The 21,774-nt window shown below is 39.1% G+C and overlaps 1 protein-coding gene across 1 annotated transcript in view; it reads right to left on the bottom strand.

Annotated features, from left to right (window-relative positions):
- LOC101166218 (immunoglobulin superfamily member 21) overlaps positions 1–21,774 on the bottom strand; it is a gene marked incomplete in the record, with an annotated part of 226,269 nt that overhangs the window by 19,262 nt on the left and 185,233 nt on the right. Inside the window, 1 exon segment of the mRNA XM_023955299.1 lies at positions 6,551–7,031. Coding sequence (XP_023811067.1) covers positions 6,551–7,031 — 481 coding nt within the window.

The following is a 21,774-nucleotide window of genomic DNA, read 5'->3' on the forward strand; positions in this document are numbered from 1 at the left end:
GGACACTCAGAGAGCTAATTCCCTTGTCTTGGTGTGGACAGCAGCCCCCAGATGGCTTTCATTTCTACAACCTGAAACAAAAGGGCACAGCGGGAAAGGCAACAGGAAGTCACCACTCCTCTGAAGACAGGAGGTTTCAAGACGAGATGAGAAATATCCATGATGTCATAAAAAAACAGGCAAATCATTTTATTAACCGCTAAAGCGCACATTACATGACAGAAGGCCATTATAAGCTGTTTCTGCATGATTTGGGATGATTAACAGCTCTTCTGAAGATAACTGCATCACAGGAAGTGCAGCTCTATATGTAAAGCTAATGGACTGAACAACATGTGCAATGAGAAGAGAGCCAAGGACACGCAATTATTAATGCCTGTGAGCCCACACTCTTAGCTCTGCTGTTAATTTACTTTGAACTTTTAGCAGTGATGATATTGAGTTTCAGTGATATAGGCTAGTGAAAAATGAACAAAAAAATATGAGCAGAGTTTTTTTTTAGTCAGTAATCCCCAACAAACTGTTCACCAACGATAATTTATTACTGATTTTTTTTTCTGTTAGTTATAATCCTGGATTAGGCTGTTGTTTATGGACTTACAATATCAAATAGTTGGGTAAAGCATGCTGTATTATCCATGTACAACATCATTTCCACTTATCTTTATGCATTGGAACAGTTCAAAAACTCCTGAATTCAGAGGAAAGTGTTGAATGTATTTAAATACTGAAGACACTCATCATTATTCTGCATAAATTGATTAGTTTTTACAGGAAAAAATGGAGGAGAAAATCCCTGAGGAGTATTAAGATTCATGGAAAATTTTCACATGACATCCCAACCAAAGACATGGTTCTCCCTCACAGGCTGATGGCGTTTCGCCGCCGCTGTGGACGTTTTCTCATGCAGAATGCCGCATTTTTTTTTATTCTAGTGTCGTGGAGTCACATGGAGCTCGCGAGGCATATGTCTGATTTCTGGGATTCGCTCCAGCAGGGACAGTTGGCATTCTGCGTCATCCCTTGCATTTGTGGGATGAAAACGACACAGCCTCGATCCGACCAGACCCCCCGCCTCCCCCCTTCTGCAGCTCGACTCCTTCACTTAGCAGGAAGGAATTGTTTTCATATCAGGAAAGGTCAGAGAACGGAAAGAAAGCAGCTATGCACCCTGCGTCAGGTGGGCTTCAAGAAGGAGCAAAAACAAGAAAACACGTCTGTACAGCAGATCTGTGGGACATTTTCACATTAACTGGTCGTGTTAAAAAGGTGAGCGCCCAAACCTGTCATCTTCAAACGATGCTACGAACGAGGAATCAGAACTAATTCAGGTGTCGAGTGGCTGAAAGAAGAAGATCTTGCTTCGCATTAACCAAAGCGCGTACGTTTGAATGAAGGTCCTGAAAGACGTTCAAATCCCGCCTGCAGCATCACATCCTCCTCCATGGTGATAGCAGAACTCCAGAATGGGCCAAAAATGATCTCAGTTATTATTTATTGGCATCAAAAATATTTGTCCTCTGTTTTCTGACCCCAAACATGTGGAATGAGTGAAGATGAGGCCACTTAACCAGGAATCCTTTCTGAAGCATTTTAGAAGTGTTGCATGTTTTCTCCTCATCCTCCTTCTCTGTGGTGCTGGACGCGTTCCTAGAGGGTCCATGTCCACCTCTTGAGGGTCTCTGCCCGCAGAGAGCCGGCCAGTTCTCTGCCTCATGCAGGTTGGCGTTTCTACCTCAGTCGGTTCACTTCAGCTGGAGGATTCAGTAAAGCCTGATGTTGGTATTTATCTCTGGCTGTTTAGTTGTCCGTCTCTCAGATCCACAGAGACGTACTGACTCAGAGCAGAAAATACTGACTTTGCTTTGATCTTCATACCTTCTTCAGAAAGATGAAGGTGGCTCCTGTCTTCAGAATTCTTTCTATGATGTTTTCATCGCTAGATGATGCTGCTCACACAGGTTATCCCAGTGTCTTCCACCAGGGGCAGTTTACAAGATTGTCAGGCATTATATTGACCTTCATGACCTTTGCCTTGTCCCTGTGGATATGAAGATCTGTCTGTGTCAAAGTCTGGGTCCTGGGTAGGTATCCTAGGTTGTCTGTTCTGTTTTGTTTAGTAACCTAATTTGGGTCACGGATCAGAAAATGTTTTTCAGTTTTTGGACTGTAAAACCACAATAAACAAGCAAATGTCTGGGACTTTAGTATTAAACACAATTTCCTTGTTGTTTTCATACCCCAAAACCACATTGCAACTAATAGTATTTCCTTCCAAAAAATATAGAAATAAAACGTTTTGAATATTTTTGTCAAAAAATATTTTAAACAGCTCCGGAAAAACCTTATGTGAAACTTATAGATAATTAGAAAAAACAATTATATATATATATATATATATATATATATATATATATATATATATATATATATATATATATATATATATATATATATATATACATATATATATATATATATATATATTTTAAAGGCAGCGATGACCAAGGGACTGCAGGTTTAGAAAATGAATGGATGGATCGATTCCTGTAGCATTGTGGGCTTTACCTATAACCCAATAAATAAAGAGTCATGTTAAATTTTAGTGGCAAAACATGGTGCCACGCTTCCGATAATTGAAACTCTGACATCATCAGTTCTAATGGCAGCCATTTTCAAAGAGCAACAGCACAAACGGAAAGATGAAGTCGGAGAACAGGTGACGGGTTCAGAGGGGTGCAGACACGACGATGCTTGGATCTGCAAATGATGGCAATAAGAGACACTGCAGACAAATGACTGACTGGATTGATGAGCATCACTGTTTGTCAGGGGGATGCAGCAGCGGTGGGATTAATAAGATGGCCGGACCCTAACTAAAGCCTCCTCTGGGATAGACAAGGTCATTCATTGCACCATAAAAGACACATAAATAATACAAATTGCTGTCCTTTTAAGTGCTTCACTGAATTAGGTTGTCCATGGAGTAAACACGTAGCATGCAGTCTGCACAAACACTGGTGTGCATGAAGCTGTTGTAAACTGCAAAACAAAAGTCTTCCCAAAAGAAAGGCTTTGGCGCAGCTCCATTTTATATTGTTCAATGAAATACACAAGCTTGAAAATGTTTCTGAGCTCAACTTTCAAGCTCTTGAGTTTCTTACATATGCAGGCATCACAGACCCCTACTGTTTGCCAAAAACCCCAAATTCAACCTGAAAACTCATGTGGATAAAGTAAAGTCTTGCACTTCCAGATACGCAGAGGCTCCTGCTTTCATCTCTCACAGAAAAGGATCTCAAAGATAACAGTAATAGAGAAAACTGATTTACACATTAAAGGTTGGCTTCCTTTTTTTTTGTTTTTTCTCACAGACTAAGAAGATTTAGAGAGCACCTTTGTTTTGAAGATAACTGATCGGTGAAAGAGGCTTTTTAAAGATTGGAATTAATTAACCTCACGACTGAACTGCATTAGGAAAAAAGGGAAAAAGTGGAGCGCCTGAGGAAATCTGGGAAGTCATTTCTTTCTGTGTGGAGACGAGGCAAAAGCAGAAGGACTCCAGACCAGCAGGGGGCACAATTACACACTACTTTCTTCAAAGTTAACTTTGTTTTGTAAAAAAAATAAGCATCAGTTTAAAATAACTAAATTAATATTTATTCACAGAAAAGAAACAAGTTGAGATGATTCATCAGAGAAAACTACCGTATTTTCCGGACTATAAGTCGCACCGGAGTATAAGTCGCACCAGCCCAAAAATGCATTATAAAGTAGCAAAAAACACAGATAAGTCGCACTGGACTATAAGTCGCATTTTAACTTTCACAACCTTATATGACACAATCATAGCAGACTGTTTATCTAATAATTTCACAGTAATTCTTTCTCATACTTATTTATTTATTCCTTTCATGAAGCATCATTTGCCAACTAATACTCTGTTTTCATCCTGTTTTTGTAGAAACAGTTTTCATTTTTATTGCATTTCTGAATCTATGAAATCATTGGAAAATAGAATATTATGTTGTTAGCCTTCAAGATCTTACTGTAAAAAAAGTTTGCTGATTCTCTGAGTCACTTAACATACTCTTAACACTTAACATACCCCATACATCAAATTGACCCAGAAACATCATTTCTGTTCCTCACAAATGAACATAACAGGAGGGTTAACAATGTATTTATTTCAATTTATTTCTAATATAAGTCGCTGCGGAGTATAAGTCGCACCCCTTGCCAAACTATGAAAAAAAGGGCGACTTATAGTCCGGAAAATACGGTATATGGTTTAAATGCTGTACACTAGTTATTATGGGACAAGGTCTTCATCCCTCATTGATGTTTGCTTGTTACTTTAACAGTAATGGGGTTAAAAAAGTTGAAACATGTTTCTCTGTCAGAGATTTCTTGCTGGTTTATTTTCACTGTTGCATTTTAAACCGGATGCAGGTTTAAGGTTTTCCTCTCTGTTAAGGGAAACCTCTATAAATGTATTAATTACAAACAACCAACTTCACACTTTTACCTACTAACTTTTGTCGAGTTTCTTGCTTTGACATAGACACAAATGCAGGGATGTATGGTAAACAAAATAGAATTCATTTTGTTGTTGATCGCTTTCAGTAAATAAAAGTTAAAAAAAACAACATACTTTCCATCTTGTTCATTTATAGACACAACATATTGCTTTTTATATGTATATGATCCCTTTAACTTAATGGAGTCCTTCTATGTAAAGCCCTGATTACACACACCGGAGGGTCCGAGTGAGGAACGGCTGCCTCTTAGGGGGAGCGCAGGTGTGTCTTGCGGTTCCCTTGAGGTTGGTAAGTCATAAAAATGGAACGTACCATTGTTGTGCGTGTGGTTCGTGTATTGTGAAATGTTCGGCGGGCTAATGGAAGTTACACGCCCTTATGAGGTACGTCATGTTGTTGTACGGCGTCCTTACGCCACACTCTAGTCGTTCGTACGCCGTGAGTACTGGCCCCTTACTGACCAGGCACCAACGTTTCACGCACAGGTTGTGCACGTTGGATGTCCACACAGACTACACGCTGATTGTCAATTTCTTTCATTTAATAGTCAATAGTGTAATAGTCATGCAAGGAGCGCGCACATATCAAGTGAACAGCTATAACAGGCTTCCTCTGCAGTTCGCAGGGTTTCAGGGTTTTGAAATGATGAAAATCTGTTCGACACGCCTGAGCCTCACCTACTTCACCCTTCGTTAGCCTTGCGTGTTGTTTAAGTCTTCACTACGAGGGTTCACACGTAGAAAAAACGAGCACAAACAGACTTCTTGCTGCTACCCTGTAGTGATTTGTTAAAGAAATTTTCCCAGCAGACAGCCTGAATCCATCTGTAAGGGCAGTTGGTATGCCTGGTGTCTGATTTAAACATGCATGCATTACCTTGTTCTACTTGTATGATTCATCGTTGTTGGGAAAACACCACCTTAACTTTATCCTGCAGAAGCCCCACCCACCACAGCAGAGACAGCCCTGAACTAGAATTATGCTTACATTCCCTCAACTCGCTCGAAAATGCGTCCATGGTCTTCAAAGTCTCCCTCGACACTGATGGAACACACCGGGGCAGAACGTAAAGCTTAGCGTGCTTCACCAGAGACTTTTAGAGCATATTTTTTCTTATCTTAAAGTTGTTAAGGACATTCTACTTCAAGGGGACAGCTTGTATAACTTAATGCAATGCAAACACCAGCATAGAGAGAAAGGCACTTTTAATTAGTGGGAAGCTGTTGGCGTTAGATAAAATAGTGACGGTAGAGACATGGTGCACGGAGCAAACATCTCCTCATTCAGACTCTTCACCTTCCACTGCTGCCAGCATCGTGTGGCAGCTTTATCGGTTTATCTTGTCAGGACTGCACAGCTAATTTCCAGGAGATCTATGCCAACATATTACCTTTGAAGTGTTAATGGAATATGCTAAACGCCATATCAAAAAAGTGATTCCAAAACAGAATTTGGATCCTTCTTTAGGTTAAGAAGTTTCTGCATGACAGTTTTTTCTGCTTTTATAGTTTTTCAGAGGACATTCGTGAGACGGAACTGTTGAATTTTAGCTGTGCCACCGGCCAGAGCTTTAGGGAGGCGTTCATTGAAGTTCAGCGAAGTGTACCATCTCCAAGAGAGTCTTTACAATTATGTAACATTGGTCAGCATGTCTAAATTCCTATTTGACTTCTCTAATTTGGGCCGACTTTTTCAATAACGGTCCTGGTTTAACTCAATCTAGTAGCAGACAGCTCGATGAATTGGCCTGTCACTCACTCGGACTTGTGCATTCGCCACTAAACTTGCAATCTGCTCAGCTGTAACACAATTAAGCTGCATCAAATGAAAATCAGTGTTGCTCAGAGTATATTTGCAGGAGAGTCAACCTGCGAGAGAAATAGAGTAAGTGTGTGCGAAGGCTGGTGGAGTGTTTCTGAGCGGCCGAAGGAGAAGTAATGAGAATAGAAGGTGAAGGTGGTGGAAAACACGAGAGAGCATGAGAAGCATTCAGTCTGCACACTGCTCACCTAGCGTGACCTCTGTTTGCATGGGCATGGACAGCGCCGGGTGCTTGACTTCGCAGCTGAACAGAGCGTCGTTGTCTAGCTGGGGGTTGAGGGTCCAGGTGAGCTTGGCCTGCACCACCACAGAGCCATCGCTCTGGGGGACATGTATGTGGCTGAAGTAGTACAGAGGGTCCGTGCTGTGCACCCATCTGGGAAACTCGCGGCTCACCACCGTCTCTGGGATGGTCTCTGTGGCGGGGCTGGGCTGGTAGGCCTGCTGGCCCTGTGTGTGGAAACGCTGGGGGGTTTCCGTGTACAGGCGGGCCGACCGCCCCTCTGGGTCCAGAAGTGACAGGGAACGGTGGAGTTTGGTGTCGTCCAGGTCCCTGCTGATCAGCGGCCGGGCCCCCCTCACCCCCGCCGAGGTGCCCCCCTGCTCACTGGTGGAGGGCTGAACATAGGAAATCACTTCTATTAGTTCTCCATCACGTTTGAAGTACACCTAAAGAGGATTGAAGCAGAGGAGACAGGAGGAAGGAGTGAATATTTGTGGCTAAATATCCTTAAAGTTAGAGCCATGTATTTCATGAGAATTTGATTGAAAAACACCTTTTCTAAACGTTAACACGAAACTTTTGCAATTTTTTACTGATTACTGTGTGAAACGTATGGCGTCTCATGGCTGCCATTAACTGAACGAGCGCAAAGATAATTGAGCGATTTTTTCAGGAACAGAGCGAGCGACTCTTATAACCGCAGAGGCTTACTGCTAACCGAGCGACCCCGCATTTTAAAACTGCACGTTTGAATTCCTAACCAAGCTACTGTATTCAGGAACCGAATGAGCGTAAAGCTCTGACTGCGCTCGGTGGGTTTGTGAGCAGTGTTCAGGGTGTGTGTTTGTCACTTGGGGGCGGTAACCTTTCTGGTTGATCTGATTGGCCGAAATCTTCAGGTCAAATCTGGCGATGCAGCAGGGTGGGGCTTCCATTTTTTAAAGGCTTTAATAGAAAAAAGAAACGTTTTTCCAAAGTTTAACTTCTATAAAATAAAAAATGTCCTACACTTGTTTGCCCCATGATGTCCACATGCAAGACAGTCAGGAGTTTCAGCATCCCAGCAAAGTAAATGGGTTAATCCTACAATACAATCCCATTTGAGTCCCCATAACATCCCATAATTTGTGTAAAGATTGGTTAATACTTGTTTAATACTTTCTAAGTTTAATATACGTCCTTAACCTCCCTTTACAATAGAATACAATAGTAAGCTTTAATCACATGCATCCAGCTGCATCTTAGAAGTGTCTTGTAGTTCTCTTGGTACGACCACCACAAGGGACATAAAACGGAACGTACCATTGTCATGCGTGTGGTTAGTGTGAAGTATTTGTAAGGTTAATGTAAGCAACGTGCACTTATGTTGTGCATACAGACTTTCAGGCGTAGAAGCCGGTTGTTTTTTTCCTGCATAAGCTTGCATTGATTTATCAAATTTCTTTTTCTATGATTAGGTAGCTTTGGCAGTGTTGAAAACACTGGATATTTTTGTTCTGGACTTTTTTTCTCAGCAGTTTTTATGCCATAAAACACTATGGTATGCCGCGCTGCTGACATGGACACGAGTTGTTATGACAGTAGATCAAAAAGGTCTGGTAAGTTAGAAAAAAACAGAGACTACTGAGTTATAAATCTTTTTTTTTTTTTTTTTTTAATAGAGTACATGACTGTTTCTGGTTAGGTTAAGGTTAGTAAACCTAACAAGGAAAGATGGGTTCTAAACTGTGTGTGTGTGTATGTGTGTGTGTGTGTGTGTGTATACTCGGACTACCAATCAAGACTACATCCTGAAGCGTACCACCAGGAGAACAAGAGTTGCTTCAGGAAAGCTCCGCAAAGTGAAGCAATTAAACTGGAGTTTGAAGTAAATCTCTGGAGAAATGTGAAAACAGCAGCAAGCAGATTACATTTGGAATATTTCTGTCTGAAGGAACATGCAATGCAGCATGTGACTGGCATGTTTGATTCTGCACAATTATTGTAGCCTCTCATTACAGCTGAAAAGTAAATGAGAAAAGTCTCATAAAAAATACTCTGCCAATTGTTTTATTCCTTTTTTTTTAGTGTATTGGGGGAACATTTCAATCACCTCTATTCCTAGAACTCAAAGTCTAAAACATGGGGGGGGGGTTTGTGTGTAGATTTATAGTTCTTTAACATTTTCAATGTTTTTGATCTGATTCTCCAGGAAAATAATCTAAAAGAAAATCTAAAATTATGTGTTTGCTATTTGGTGGAAAAAGGCAGGACACTCAATGTTCAAAAGGTTATATTGAAAACTGCAGAGCTTTAATGCACTCCTACAAAATAAAACATTGCAATGTTATTTATTTAATCTGTACTTCTCTTCAGAATTTGTCCCCACTGTCACAACTCATGTTTCTACCAGTTATTTAAAATCTCATCTGCCATTTCTTCCATAAACTGAAGTTCTCCCTATTATTATGGGATTTCTTTCCCTGTTCCATAGCTCTATTAAAATATCCGGCTGTCTAATCTCCTGAAGGGGAACTCAAGCTCACATTTCAGCAGGTAGCTGCATTAGCATGGAAACAAGGCTGTCTCCTCATTGCCTCCGGTAATACTACTTTGCAAGTTGTGTCTCTGTGTCTCTGTTATGTTGATGTGATCCAGCTGCAGACAGGAAGTACGGAAAGTACATCAGTTTGGGGGACGTCCAATTTTCTCAAGATCAAAAGTAGCATTGGCCTTATTTTATATTATCTATGTATCTCTCTATGTATACATATATATATATATCCATTAGTGTTTTAATATTTTGAAATCAAGAATGACAAGCATCACACAAAAGACTCGTGCACAGACTTTTAGTGACATATTTAAGTAATTTAAATCTCATTTTCAGATATTTTCACAGAACCTCATTTACCAAATGGAAATGGAAAACCTTTACAGTGAGGCTTTACCGTCCATTCTAATTTATTTTAACTAATTTCAAATAAACGACGGATGAGCACCGACTCTGCTGGCCTGTCCTCTTGTTGGAGTTCTGCTTTTTCAGAAGTGACAGAACATTACAGGCTACATTTTGCTGCAGGGTTAAGGCTCAGTATTTATAGCAAACACTATAAACTGTAGCAGTCTGTCAGAGCTGCTGCTACAAATACACATGGGAGTAATTACCCTTGCTCAAAACCATTAAACGATACTGGTTGTCGTCATTACCACAGATAAATAAAAAATCTGCTTTAACAACCTTTCCCCAATTAGTGTTTTGCTGCAACCTTTTACCTTTAGTTTGTGAGGGGGTCACGTCGACCTAAACAACACTTACTGTCTATAAGACCATTTTTTTCAAATTGGTATTCCCATTTTCTGAACTGTTGTAGGAGAGATACAAAGTAGTTTTCCTGTAGATGTTTATGAAATTCCCACTCCACTCATCTTCTGATGCATTTTCAAAGCATTCTCAGTGTCCTCCATCATCAGAAAACATGTTTAAAACATTATTTTCATCTGCGTTTGTCTTTAATGTTTAGATGGACATTTAGTATCAGCTGCTTAAAGCTCCAACCTTCCTGGATAGTAATGCAGTCTCAATAATTTGATCACTACATTCGTTTTTAGATCTGCTTTATGATTTTTATTTTCAACTAATCACTTCCATTTTTTTTCTTCTAAATGAGCTTTGAAATATTCATCACCAATTATCGGTGGTCACCTCAGCTGCTGAGCCATGGCTAAAAATCCAATAGCCCAACGGGAAGCATAACAGTTAGCACTGAACACAATGACCCCATTGCATCTGCTGGCAAATGTTGCTCTTCAGCGCGCACTGAACCACCTCATTACTTATCACAGCAGGTGGAGGGAGAGCACACTAGATTAGAGACATCCAGGCACCTGCTCTGTAGTTTCTGTTCAACAAAATACTGTGTGTACACAGCAACACCTGTGCTGGCTATAGACCGGCCTATCGGGGAATTAATTCAGTAAATCTTGATAACTGATTAGTTTCCATATACATTAACAAAACAATTTGTAGGCAGAAAGGACATTGATTAAACTTCCTTATGACTTAACACAGTGCTAAACTCCTTTGCTGTGTCAGCTTTCACTAAGGCTGCCTCAGTGCAACAGTGGACCTGCTGCCATCTGCAAAATAGCAGGCGTTTGTTCATTATAGTTTCCCTTCCTTTGTCTGCTGGCAAGAAAAAAAATAAAGGTTTTGTTAAAAGATATAAATAATAGGAAACTGTTAATAATTAGGCATCTTTATAGAATGAAACGTTACTTAAGAAAATGTGGTTTACCTTCAAAGAGGGGTTACAATCAGCTTTTATTACTAAACCTAAAATAAAAAAATACTAATAACACTAAGGAAACTCAATAAAAATATAAAGGCAGAACAAAAAGGTCAATTCTTCAAAGCAGGTTAAAAGAACAAAACACTGAACCAGAACGAGTCACTAAGTTGCATTTAGAAATAAAATGTGTGTCATCCAAAACATTTTTTTTTTTAATATTGATAAAAAAAGAAAAATAAAAAGGTAAAATATGTGTGTTTTTTTTCTTCATTTTGAAGCAAAGTGATTTTGATTTTCTTTCTTATCACCAAAAATGGTTCACTGGCAGAAGAAAAGGTTACAGAAATGTGTACTTTTACTAAGTACTGATGTATTGAAAACTGAGAATCTAGTTGATTTAAAAATGGTAATGAAAGCCTTTTCCCCCCATTTTAAATATTCATTACATATTGCTAAATACATGAAAACATTTTTACACTCATTTTATTTTTTAACAATTGAAAACTTAAAGGTTAAATCCTCTTTCAGTGACCTGCAGGGTAGCTGTATACTAAAAGGAAAAGATCCTTTAATATATGCAAAACATTTCAAGAAGATTTTGATTAAAAACAAATGTATGCAATTATAAATCAAGCATATGAGCTACATTTACTTGATTTAATTTTTGTTTAAAAAGGTTCAAGAGAGTGAGGTCATGGTGCATAGGTATTTGGTATGTGCGCCCATGTGTGGAAGTGTCCTTGAGCAAGGCAAGACACTGAACCCTACCTTGATCCTGGTGGTTGTAGGTTGGCGCCAGTGTTCAAAGGCGGAGCTGCCATAAGTGTGTGTGTGTGTGAATAGAACTGTGACTGTACAGCACTTTGGACTTTCCAAGAAGGGAAGGAAAGCGCTATACAAGTATACGCCATTTACCAAGTGTTGCTATCATGTTAGGAATCAGCATTTGAGGCTTCAATTCTTTAATTCTGGTCTATAACTTTAGCCATGACAGGGATCATTGCCTTTCAGCAGAGAAGGCACATAGACAGTAGGCTAGATTTTTGCTGTTTATGAATAGCCCTGCGACAGACTGGCGACCTGTGCAGGATGTCCCCTGCCTTTGCCCATGGATGGCCGGGTTTGGCTCCGGCAGCCCCGTGACCCCGAGAGGAACAAAACGGGTTCAGAAGATGAATGAATGAAGGTTTGAGAATACATTCAATACTATTTAACAAAGCTCTGTTTCAGCCTTTTTCCTGTTTTATCTTTAAAAATAATCGAAACAGAAAAACATTTAATCTTTTATGAAATGACTACAGACGCTTTTTTAAACAGCTTCTGGTTGGTTAATGTGGACATTTTAATAAGTAAACTGCAGCTACTATGAAAGGTTTAACATACTTTAATAAAGCACTGATAATGAATGATGAAGTTAAATATTGTTAGAGTTCAATATGCAGATAGCCAAACAGTGCAAACATGCATAATGACAGGTGGGAAAGTCTTTAATTTCAATATTTAATGAGAAAATGAAATGTCATAGCATGCAAAATATTACTGAAGTAAAAATAAAGTGTACAAGAGAAGCCTAAAGGCAAGAATTAATCAATTGTCAAATGTATAAGCATTTCAAAGCAAAAACACCTAATGGTTTAGATACTTTGAACAGCAGCAGGTTTGCTATGCTTTTTGAATTTAACCCAATTGACCTTTTATCATTTGTTCAAACAAACGTTATGCAGACAGAAAGAGTCAGACCACGCTGATTTATTTTAAAAAGTCCTATGTTTTAATGCCAACACGGCTGCAGCTCCTGGAGCCAGACGATTTGCCTGATGTCCGATTCAAACTGAACGATCAGAGGAGTACAGGTGAGTTCACCTTCACAACAAAAATGCAGCAACGCCCTTAACTTTGAGCAAAGACGATCTATTAGGGAAGAATCCTCACTCTGCTCAGATAACAACCAATGAGGGGATTTTCAGGTAAACCAGTGCTTGTAACAGTGCTGTTACTTTGGTAACAGTACAAAAAATCTACTCGGTAACAATGTTGTTTAAATGTAATTGAGTGAATATTTTGCACCATCGACTCTGAGAATTGGAGAGAGTGAGTGACGTCACTCATAGAAAATGGCTTATTTCTGGCTCCAACCAAATTAAGTGCCTTCAGTCGTCATTTTTTCAACATACGACACCACCATGAAGGAGCCAGATGTCGTCCCTAAGCAGGGATTGATCCAATCAGTGCTGTGAGTCATTGTTTCCGTGGTAACTCCTCCCACCAATCGGGAGTTAACTCCTAGCACTTGAAAGTGGGCTACACAAAATCTATCAAACAATTTGATCTTTGGACGTGGGGGCCAGCAGGTTCCACCTACTTTTATTAAGGCATCTGATTGGTCAGTTTATAACTTGAACAACAGAAAAAATATCATAAAAAATAAGATTATCAAGAAAATGTTTAAAAAAAAAGGTATCACTGACTGTGTGCAGCAGCTGTTTATTTCTCTATAAAAGCCTCTGGGATTTTGGCTTCTTGGGTCCAGCGGGTATTTCCTGTTGGGAACGCCAGGGGGGAAGGGGCCACTCAGTCCAGTTCTCAGATACAGTCAATGTTTGCACACAAGTACTACTTTCCACCCTGGCCAGAGCGTAACTCTCTTTCAGTAATAAACAAACCCGTGTTGCCTCCCGGTTACAGACATTTATGGAGTCCATATCAGTTTTTTTTGTTTTATTTTCTTAATTTTTCCAAAAGGTTGTTTACTTCCAAACAGTTACAAATTCCAAGGACGTATTTGCTGGCTGCAGTGAAAACAGAAACGCCCATCTCTTTATAGTTGTTGTGCGAATACTGAAAAATCTTTAGAGTGCATCGTAATAGTTATGGGCCAGAGGATTGTTATTTGAAGTTCAAGAATGACACCAGAAATAAGACCGTTAAATCTGTCCTTGAAAAGAATGGAAAACATGTGCAGATATGTAATACCCGCCAACAATGTCTCCAATCAAACGCTGGCTTGTTAGGTGGTACATTAATACGGGCTGGGACCTGCTAAGTAGTGCTAGTCTCATGTAAAATAGGATTTGAGTGTGTTTGGCATTGCAGTTGTATTATTCTCCAACAGTGTCATTGCACGCAATAAAGTGATTATCAATCACAGCACTGTTGCAAATCCCCAAATACTTCATAGTCTGATAAGTACAGACAAAGAAACCAGACACAAGCCACTTATATTTCATTCTAAAGTGAATTAGCACCGGAATAAGAGATGCCATTCTGAGCAGGAGTCTGCACTCAATGCCGAGACAGAAGTGAAATTAAGCTGGGCTGCTATGAAAACAGCTTTGCATTTATCTGTGAATAGACAGTGATGAAAGCACCTGCACTTTGTGCACTGCCAAGTCTCTCCCACCTCACAAACATTACAAATTCAAACCCTTTGGAAAATATAACAATCACATATTGGTCCATATATACATTTATGTTGCTGCAATTAATCATTGAAGTGTCAAAAAGGACAAAAGAGTAATTATCAGAGCGGCAAGACGATTCAATGACACAGCAGAAGCAGCGAGGAAAGGGGAGAGGCAGAGGCAGAGATCCTTGCCATGAGTTAATCAGTTTTCCCGCTTATTATTAACCATCATTATCTTTCCTCTTTTCAATCAGCACTTGCTTGTGCTCTGAGGATGTTCTAATAGTGGCACTGGGAAGCAATTATTGATATGTCACCAGCTTGCATCAGATGCTGACAGATCTTGAACCCTAATGGCAGATATTTTCCACATATGTAAGCTGCAGAAACGTGCCACTGCGACCATTTCTGATAGAAGCAATAATAGCATCAGAAGTGCAACCGTCTAAAACTTTAACTAATAATTAAGTTAAAATAAAAACTGATGAGAACATCAGGGTGAAGTACAAAGAAGAGAACAGGCACGAGAAAAAGGCAAACGTTTCCAAAGAATGCAAGATAAACCGAAATGCATGGAAGCTTTCTGCAGAAGGGCCATTAAAAAGACGGAGCAAATTAAAGCTGGAAAAGTCTTCCAAAGAGTCTCAAAAACAGCTGGGAATAGCTGAAAAAGGATTAAAGGAAGAGATGCCAAAAAGTGGAAAAAGAAAAAGCCCTCGATGGAGGTTTAAGTATCACTGGGAAATCAGGTAAGTGGCAACAGGTGTGCTTAATTGGGAAGGAGGAGCAGGTGAGATGAGTGGAGAGCAGGAGACAAGCACCTCCCTTTTCTGAGATGATGATTACCTGAGATGGCTGTTTCCAAAAGACCAACTATGTTTATATGCACAACATCTTTGCAATGAGGCACAAATTCTGTAAAAAAATGGGCTTCTAAAGCCAGTTAAGAGGAATTCATGGTTTTGAGCTGATTCTGAACAACACTGCTGTCGGATGATGATGATCATGGTGTGTCTTAATTAATAAAAATAGAAGGACATGCATTTCCGGAAGAAAATAGAGAGTTGCTACAGATCAACCTCATTGGCTATCATTGATGCTGTGGAGGAAATCACAAGCGCTCTGGACAAAAAGAAATATGCAGCTGGAATTTTCATTGACTTAAAAAAAGCATTTGACACTCTTAATCATGACATCCTAATTGACAAACTGGAAGTGTATGGTGTAAGAGGACTGTCAGTCTGCCCCAGGGCAGCTGTGGCTACAACAGTAGCTACCATCACCAAGTATGAATGAGGAGTGAATGAACAATGGACACAATGTAAGCGCTTTGAGTGACTTGAAAAGCGCAGATAAATCCAATCCATTATTATTATTATTATCACTAGGGCTAAGTTGGGTCAAAAGCTATTTAACAGGAAGAAAACAATGTCAAGATTGATGAATTTACATCAGAAGCCAAAGGGATAAGTTGTGGTGTCCCACAAGGATCAATTCTGGGCCCACTACATTCAATGTTTCTAAACTTTTAAAACTCCTATTATTTGATGATGACACAAATATATTCTATCCCAGAGACAAAAATAGGGAACTTATTAATGTGGTGAACACAGAGTTAAACAAAATCAAATAATGGCTGGATTACAACAAATTACCCTATGAACCTAAATAAAACCAAAGTGATGGTTTTTGGTAATTACAAAGCCAATGCGATGCTCTCCATTACAATAAATGTCTTTATTGAAAGTGTTACAGAAATCAAATTCTTTGGGGGTTTTATTGATACCAAACTAAGTTGGAAGCCTCACATGAGACACATACAAACTAAAGTCTCAAAAAGTATTTCAATCATAAATGGATCCAAACATATATTAGAATACAACAGTAGATATTTATTGTACTGCTCCTTAATATTACCATATTTCAATTAAATTCAATTTTATTCGTAAAGTCCAAATTCACAACAACAGTCGTCTCAATGGGCTTCGTATCGGTAATTGAAAAAGTTAAACATAAAATCAAAAGGATCATGAATACATAGAATTCAACAGGAAAATACTAAAATGAACTAACAAACTGACTAAGCTAAACTGGAGATCCCTGCCTTTAGACCCCCCCTTCACAGTAAGGAAAAAACTCTTTAAAAAGACGGAAATTTCACCTACTGTATAGAAATTTGGGGGAATAATTATCCCTTGTGCTATCTTAGATGACCCCCCCTTCCATTGACGTGTTCTCCCTACCATGACAAAGGTGGATAAAGGTGGAAAGATTTCATGTAATCCATGGACACCAGTGAAGATCACAAATCATTGAAGAAAAAAGGTTCAGAGCACTGTCTAGTGCAGGGGTGGGCAATTCCAGGCCTCGAGGGCCGGTGTGTCTGCATGATTTCCAGATACTCTTCCCCTACTCAGGGCTGATTACCTGGTTCAGGTGTGTCCAGCCAATAATCTTGCCCTACTCATGGCTGATTACCTGGTTCAGGTGTGTCCAGCCAATCAGAACATGCCAGAGCAGGGTATGCTGGAAAACATGCAGGACTGCGGCCCTCAGTGCCCACCTCTGGTCTAGTGGGTCTAGATGACCCAACTCCCAATGTTAAAGGGCCTAGGACAGCACAAGGGGTTACAAGAGCTCACTACATCCTCTCTTTTTATTTCACAAACGACCCGTCAGAATTTTACATAAAGCCGGATATCTTGATCATACAAAAAATATATTTGATCAATCCAGAATTTTTTAACTGTATAACCTTGTGGATTTTCACACCACACATCTTCTATACAGAGCCAGTGGAAAATCGTTACCATTCAACATCCAAAAACAGTTCTTAGAAAATGAAGGAGGAACATCTAAGGGGATGGAGGAACTTCAAGATCAAACTGATAAGAACCACAACGAAAAGTTTCTGTGTGTCGGTGTGTGGCACTAATCTTTGGAACGGGTTCAGTAATGAACTCAAACAATGTTCAAATATCCAAATAGTCGAGAAAATGTAGAAAGAAACTCTGATTTCAGGATATGGAGATAAGAGGATTTAAGGATCAACAGGTGTTTGAATAATTCCTAAGACATGTGTGAACTTGATTGTGGTGAAATAATCAAAGATGTTTTAATTACAATCAATGAGTGTTACATTGTAATGTGCAATAATGATTAGTGAAATGTTTTAATTACAATGAATAATATTGATTTTCTTTACTTGATCTGCAATGTGTAGCAATAATTACTGGTTTAATGTGATCATGTGTTCTAATTATCAATGATCATTACATATTGGTTACAGATACTGTTTACTGAAATCATGAATGAGTGTTTTCTGAAGATAATCAATCATTACTAGGCACTGGATTCAGTAACTTGAAAAGAATCTATCGGATCAGAACCGGATTACAAAAAATATGTAAAACTATAGAACTCAGTAAGGGGTGGGATTATATAAGACTGCCTCTTCCTGCTCCATTCCAAGCAATAAATCAAGCTCTACTTGACTTCAGTTAATGATCACTGTATTTAATTAAGCAAATGTGACTTAAGTGTTTTTTGTTTTTGTTTGTTTCATCTATGCATTCAATAATTTCTGTAATGAGTTTTATAAATCTGTGTAAATTATTTATTGCTTTGACTACAATGCTTAAAATAAATCAATAAATCAATCATAATTAAAAGAGCACTGGAAACACTTTGGAAATAGTTTTCACTATTCGGCGCTCCTGAGAGCTACGTGATATTTGGACAAGATTAGGGTGTTTTCTCAATGGATAACGTAATTTCTTACAAATATACGTTTGTCTAAAAATATAAATGTACCCAGCTCTCCAATTAGTGACATCTGCATCTAACGCTCTGTCTTTTTTATTTTTCATTTACGCCTTTTAAGTCGTAAACTTACGAGAAAAAAGTCCTAGATTAATGAGTAAAAAACACCAAAGCTAGCTAGAAGATGAAATATGTGGAGCTTTTTGTGAAGCTTTATTTCCGGATATGTTTAAAAAACAGAGATTCCGAACCTTTTGGCGACTCAAAATCAGATTATTATCAGTGTAGCCGTCTTTCTGGGGTTTCGGTGTCGGTAAAGCGGAGTTTCATATGTAAAATAAGGAGCTCAGAGACACGTTTGGGTGTAGAGGACCGCTGCAGCCGTTATTTTCCTTTTCATTCACAAACCCTGAAGTTCATTTGTCACATTATGACATGAACCTGTCATCCGAACACCAATGCGGAAGTAAACAGTGTCACATACGCTCCCTCGTCCAGATGAAACGTCCCGTTTCAACAGAAAACAATAAAGAGGAATGAAACTAGTCTGTTATATTAGCATTAGAACGTTGACAATCCCAAAAAGTGCTGCTCCGCCTCAGACGGATGCGTCACACAGACGTAGAGATCTTGTCTTTAATGGAGGAAGAAAGGATTCAAGTGGACAGCTGCAGGGATACCGACGCCGTCTGCGACAGCTTCATCGGGCTGCAGAGATCCTGCAAACCACCCATCAATAAATAAAACATGAATGAATCGTAAATCAAACAAATGAGCTTCCAATCATTTGGAACGTTATCAATAAACATTCAGCTCACCTGTTCAACTAAGTTTAGTCAGTCTGCTCTGCTGCTGCATGGCGTTCACTTGCTGCTGCACTGTATTCTCACCTCCACTTTAATCTCATAAAATTACGAGTTTTTTTCCGTACACTTGCTTACGGAAGAGGATTAGGGCCATGGAGAAAGAAAAAAAAAAAAAGGGCATAGAAAATTCTGACTTTTCTCAGAATTCACAGAATTCTGCTGTGATGGAGTTTAGCCTCTTTTGCTTTTGTGTGGAGTGTCTACATTGATTGTGCTGCACTGACATACCTCTGCACAACCCTTCACAGTCCGTTCAAAGGTTTAGGTACTTCCAAATTCGTCATTTTGCTCAGCAAGGACCCTAAAGATGTGAAATGGTCGGCACTTATAGAAGTGGCAGGGATGATAAGGCCCAATGCTGTCTTTAGCATTATATACCCTGAAGCAAATTCTCTCGATCCTGAGATCTCCTTTTCCTGAGTCATTACAAATTCCTCCAAAGTCCTTTCCTTTATCCTATGACATTTTCCAAAGAGGTCAAGGAAAAGAGCATAAGAAAATTAGATAAGGATTTTTTTTAAAGGGTCCGGATGTACCCAATGACTTTCTTCACCAACCTCTATCTTGAGCTGCCTCGGGCATTCATATCAGTTCATCCTAGCGAGCCGTCTTCCTAATGTATTCTTAGATGCTTCTTGTCTCTTTCTGGATAGCAGCTCTGACAGTCACTTCTGTTTGTCTGCCGCATTTCTGTTGGCTATAGATCCACACCCCTTGGGCAGATCCCTCTATGCACTGAGATTATTTTTCATGTCTTCACATCAGTGGTTCTAATCCCACAGTCATCTCACAGTTCCAGTCGGGTACGGCTTTTCTTGTGAGAAATGAACAGAATTTTGATGGTTTGGATCTGTGTCTCCTCCTTACACTGGCATTTTAGCATTTGTTTTATCCACTAAAGGTATTTGGTTGTAGCAGATCTTGCTTTATGCTGCAGTAAAGTAGACATTCAGTTCGCTGTGACAAAGTTACATGAACTTTTTTATCGTGTCACAGACAAGGCAAAAATATGATATTGAAAGTTTCATTATTCCTGAACTAAAAAAATCAGAGGGGAAGGTGAAGGTCAGGTCAAGATTACCGTTAATGAGGTGAATGTGTCTGAGGCCTGGAATAATGCTCCCATTGATGCTTTCCCCTTTCTGTGGTCTTCTTGACTGCACTTTTGCAAGGTAACGAGAGTCTCATGAGAAACCAAGGCCAAATCCAAATTCTTCCTCTTTGGCTCCTCCCCATTACTCCAATTGTAGGGGTGTTTGAAGCTGTAGTGGTGTCCAAAAGTTTTTTTTTCTTTAAGGAGGAGCTGTAGCAACATAAGGCTGGGTATCCCTTTGCTGGTAGTTTGATCCAGGATGCACCGTTGTGCGGAGGAGACACGCATTTCATTACACGGGTGTGCTCTGACTTTTAAAGTTATTAAACCGATGTGGTTATATATGTTACGAGCGCTGGCGGTAGATGACTGGCGACTATTGGTGACAAGTTAACCTTTTTTTTTTTTTTAAATGTAAAACTTTGAGGACCTTCGGTTCTGATAAAGTAGATGGTGGTGAGTTTGTGAAAATTCTTTTTGTGATTCTCATACAAATTTAGTAGCTATATGTTTTGCTTTAATCTTTGTTAACCTTTTAGCTCCTGAGCTTTAGCTCAAGTTATTAAGTGTTATATATCGGCAGAAAGACACCTTTCTCCATGTCAGAATCTGTTGGAATATTCATTGTGTAGTTAATGTAATAGTAGAATTAGCGTAGTACTAAGTACTTCTATTTTTTTTTACTTGTCCTGTCCAACAGCTGGGCAAACAGATCAGAGCTGAAGGCCTCTTGTGTTGGACACATTTTAGGTTATGAATCTTCTGACAAACCAGAGGTACGTCTGAATAAACCCCTTTTGTAATCAAGGCCAAACATTATTCATTTTAATCATATTTGAAAGTCTTTTGTGTATACTTATTACTTCTAATATTTATCTTTTTTTCTTACTGAATCCCTTTAAGGATTAAGAGGCTGCTGGAGCCTATCCCAGCTACTGTTGGGTGTAAGCAGGGTACCCAGAGATAAAACCCACAGACTTCATTTTCAATAATAAATCAGGCATTTTTCGCTCCGAAATATTTATGCAACATTTTCTTCAATTTACAGGATCATTAACAGCTAATGTAACTGCTAATGTAACCCTAACCCTTTTTGTGGACTCAACCCTACACTGAACAGCATTTAGCCTAAACATCCAATCTGTTGGATTTAGACTAAAAACTTTCAGAGACAATAATTTTAGTTTGGTAACTCTTAACAAGTTTAAGCACAAATTTGAATCTAGTGTTTTCTGATACACGTTATGAAATAAGTCAGAGAGGAACTTTAATTTTTGGTAATTTTGTGTGAAGGGGGCACTCCAAACTTCTCAGAGCCGGCACACCTGTGCTGCTTGAACACAGGTGTCCTCACTTATCCTGGCTAATGAAGCTCCTCTTCGGTCTCTGTGGGTGTTCAAACATGCTTGATTAACATCTCAACCTCCACACGATCAAAAAGCACATATCTTTTTCATCCAAAAGCACAATACACAAACAAAGACAATTTAAAACATGAGCAAATCCTGAGCTTCTCTGAAAGCAAAAACACCTGATTTGACCACAGAGGTCATCATTTTAATGTCTGGCTCAGTGGTGACAGTATGGACCACAGTTTTATTCTTGTTAATATTTGATATTGTGGCAATGATGAATTGGTACTTCTTTTCTTCTGAATGTGAAAGTTTAGTCTCCCATGTGCCAACTCACTAAAATGGCCAAATCACCATATATATCTATATCTATAGATATAGATATAGATATAGATATATATATTTAAAAGATTTTACATCTTTTAAAGAAATTTAACTTTCA

Source organism: Oryzias latipes, chromosome 5 (genome assembly GCF_002234675.1).
Source record: "Oryzias latipes chromosome 5, ASM223467v1".
In the NCBI taxonomy this organism is placed as follows: domain Eukaryota; kingdom Metazoa; phylum Chordata; class Actinopteri; order Beloniformes; family Adrianichthyidae; genus Oryzias; species Oryzias latipes.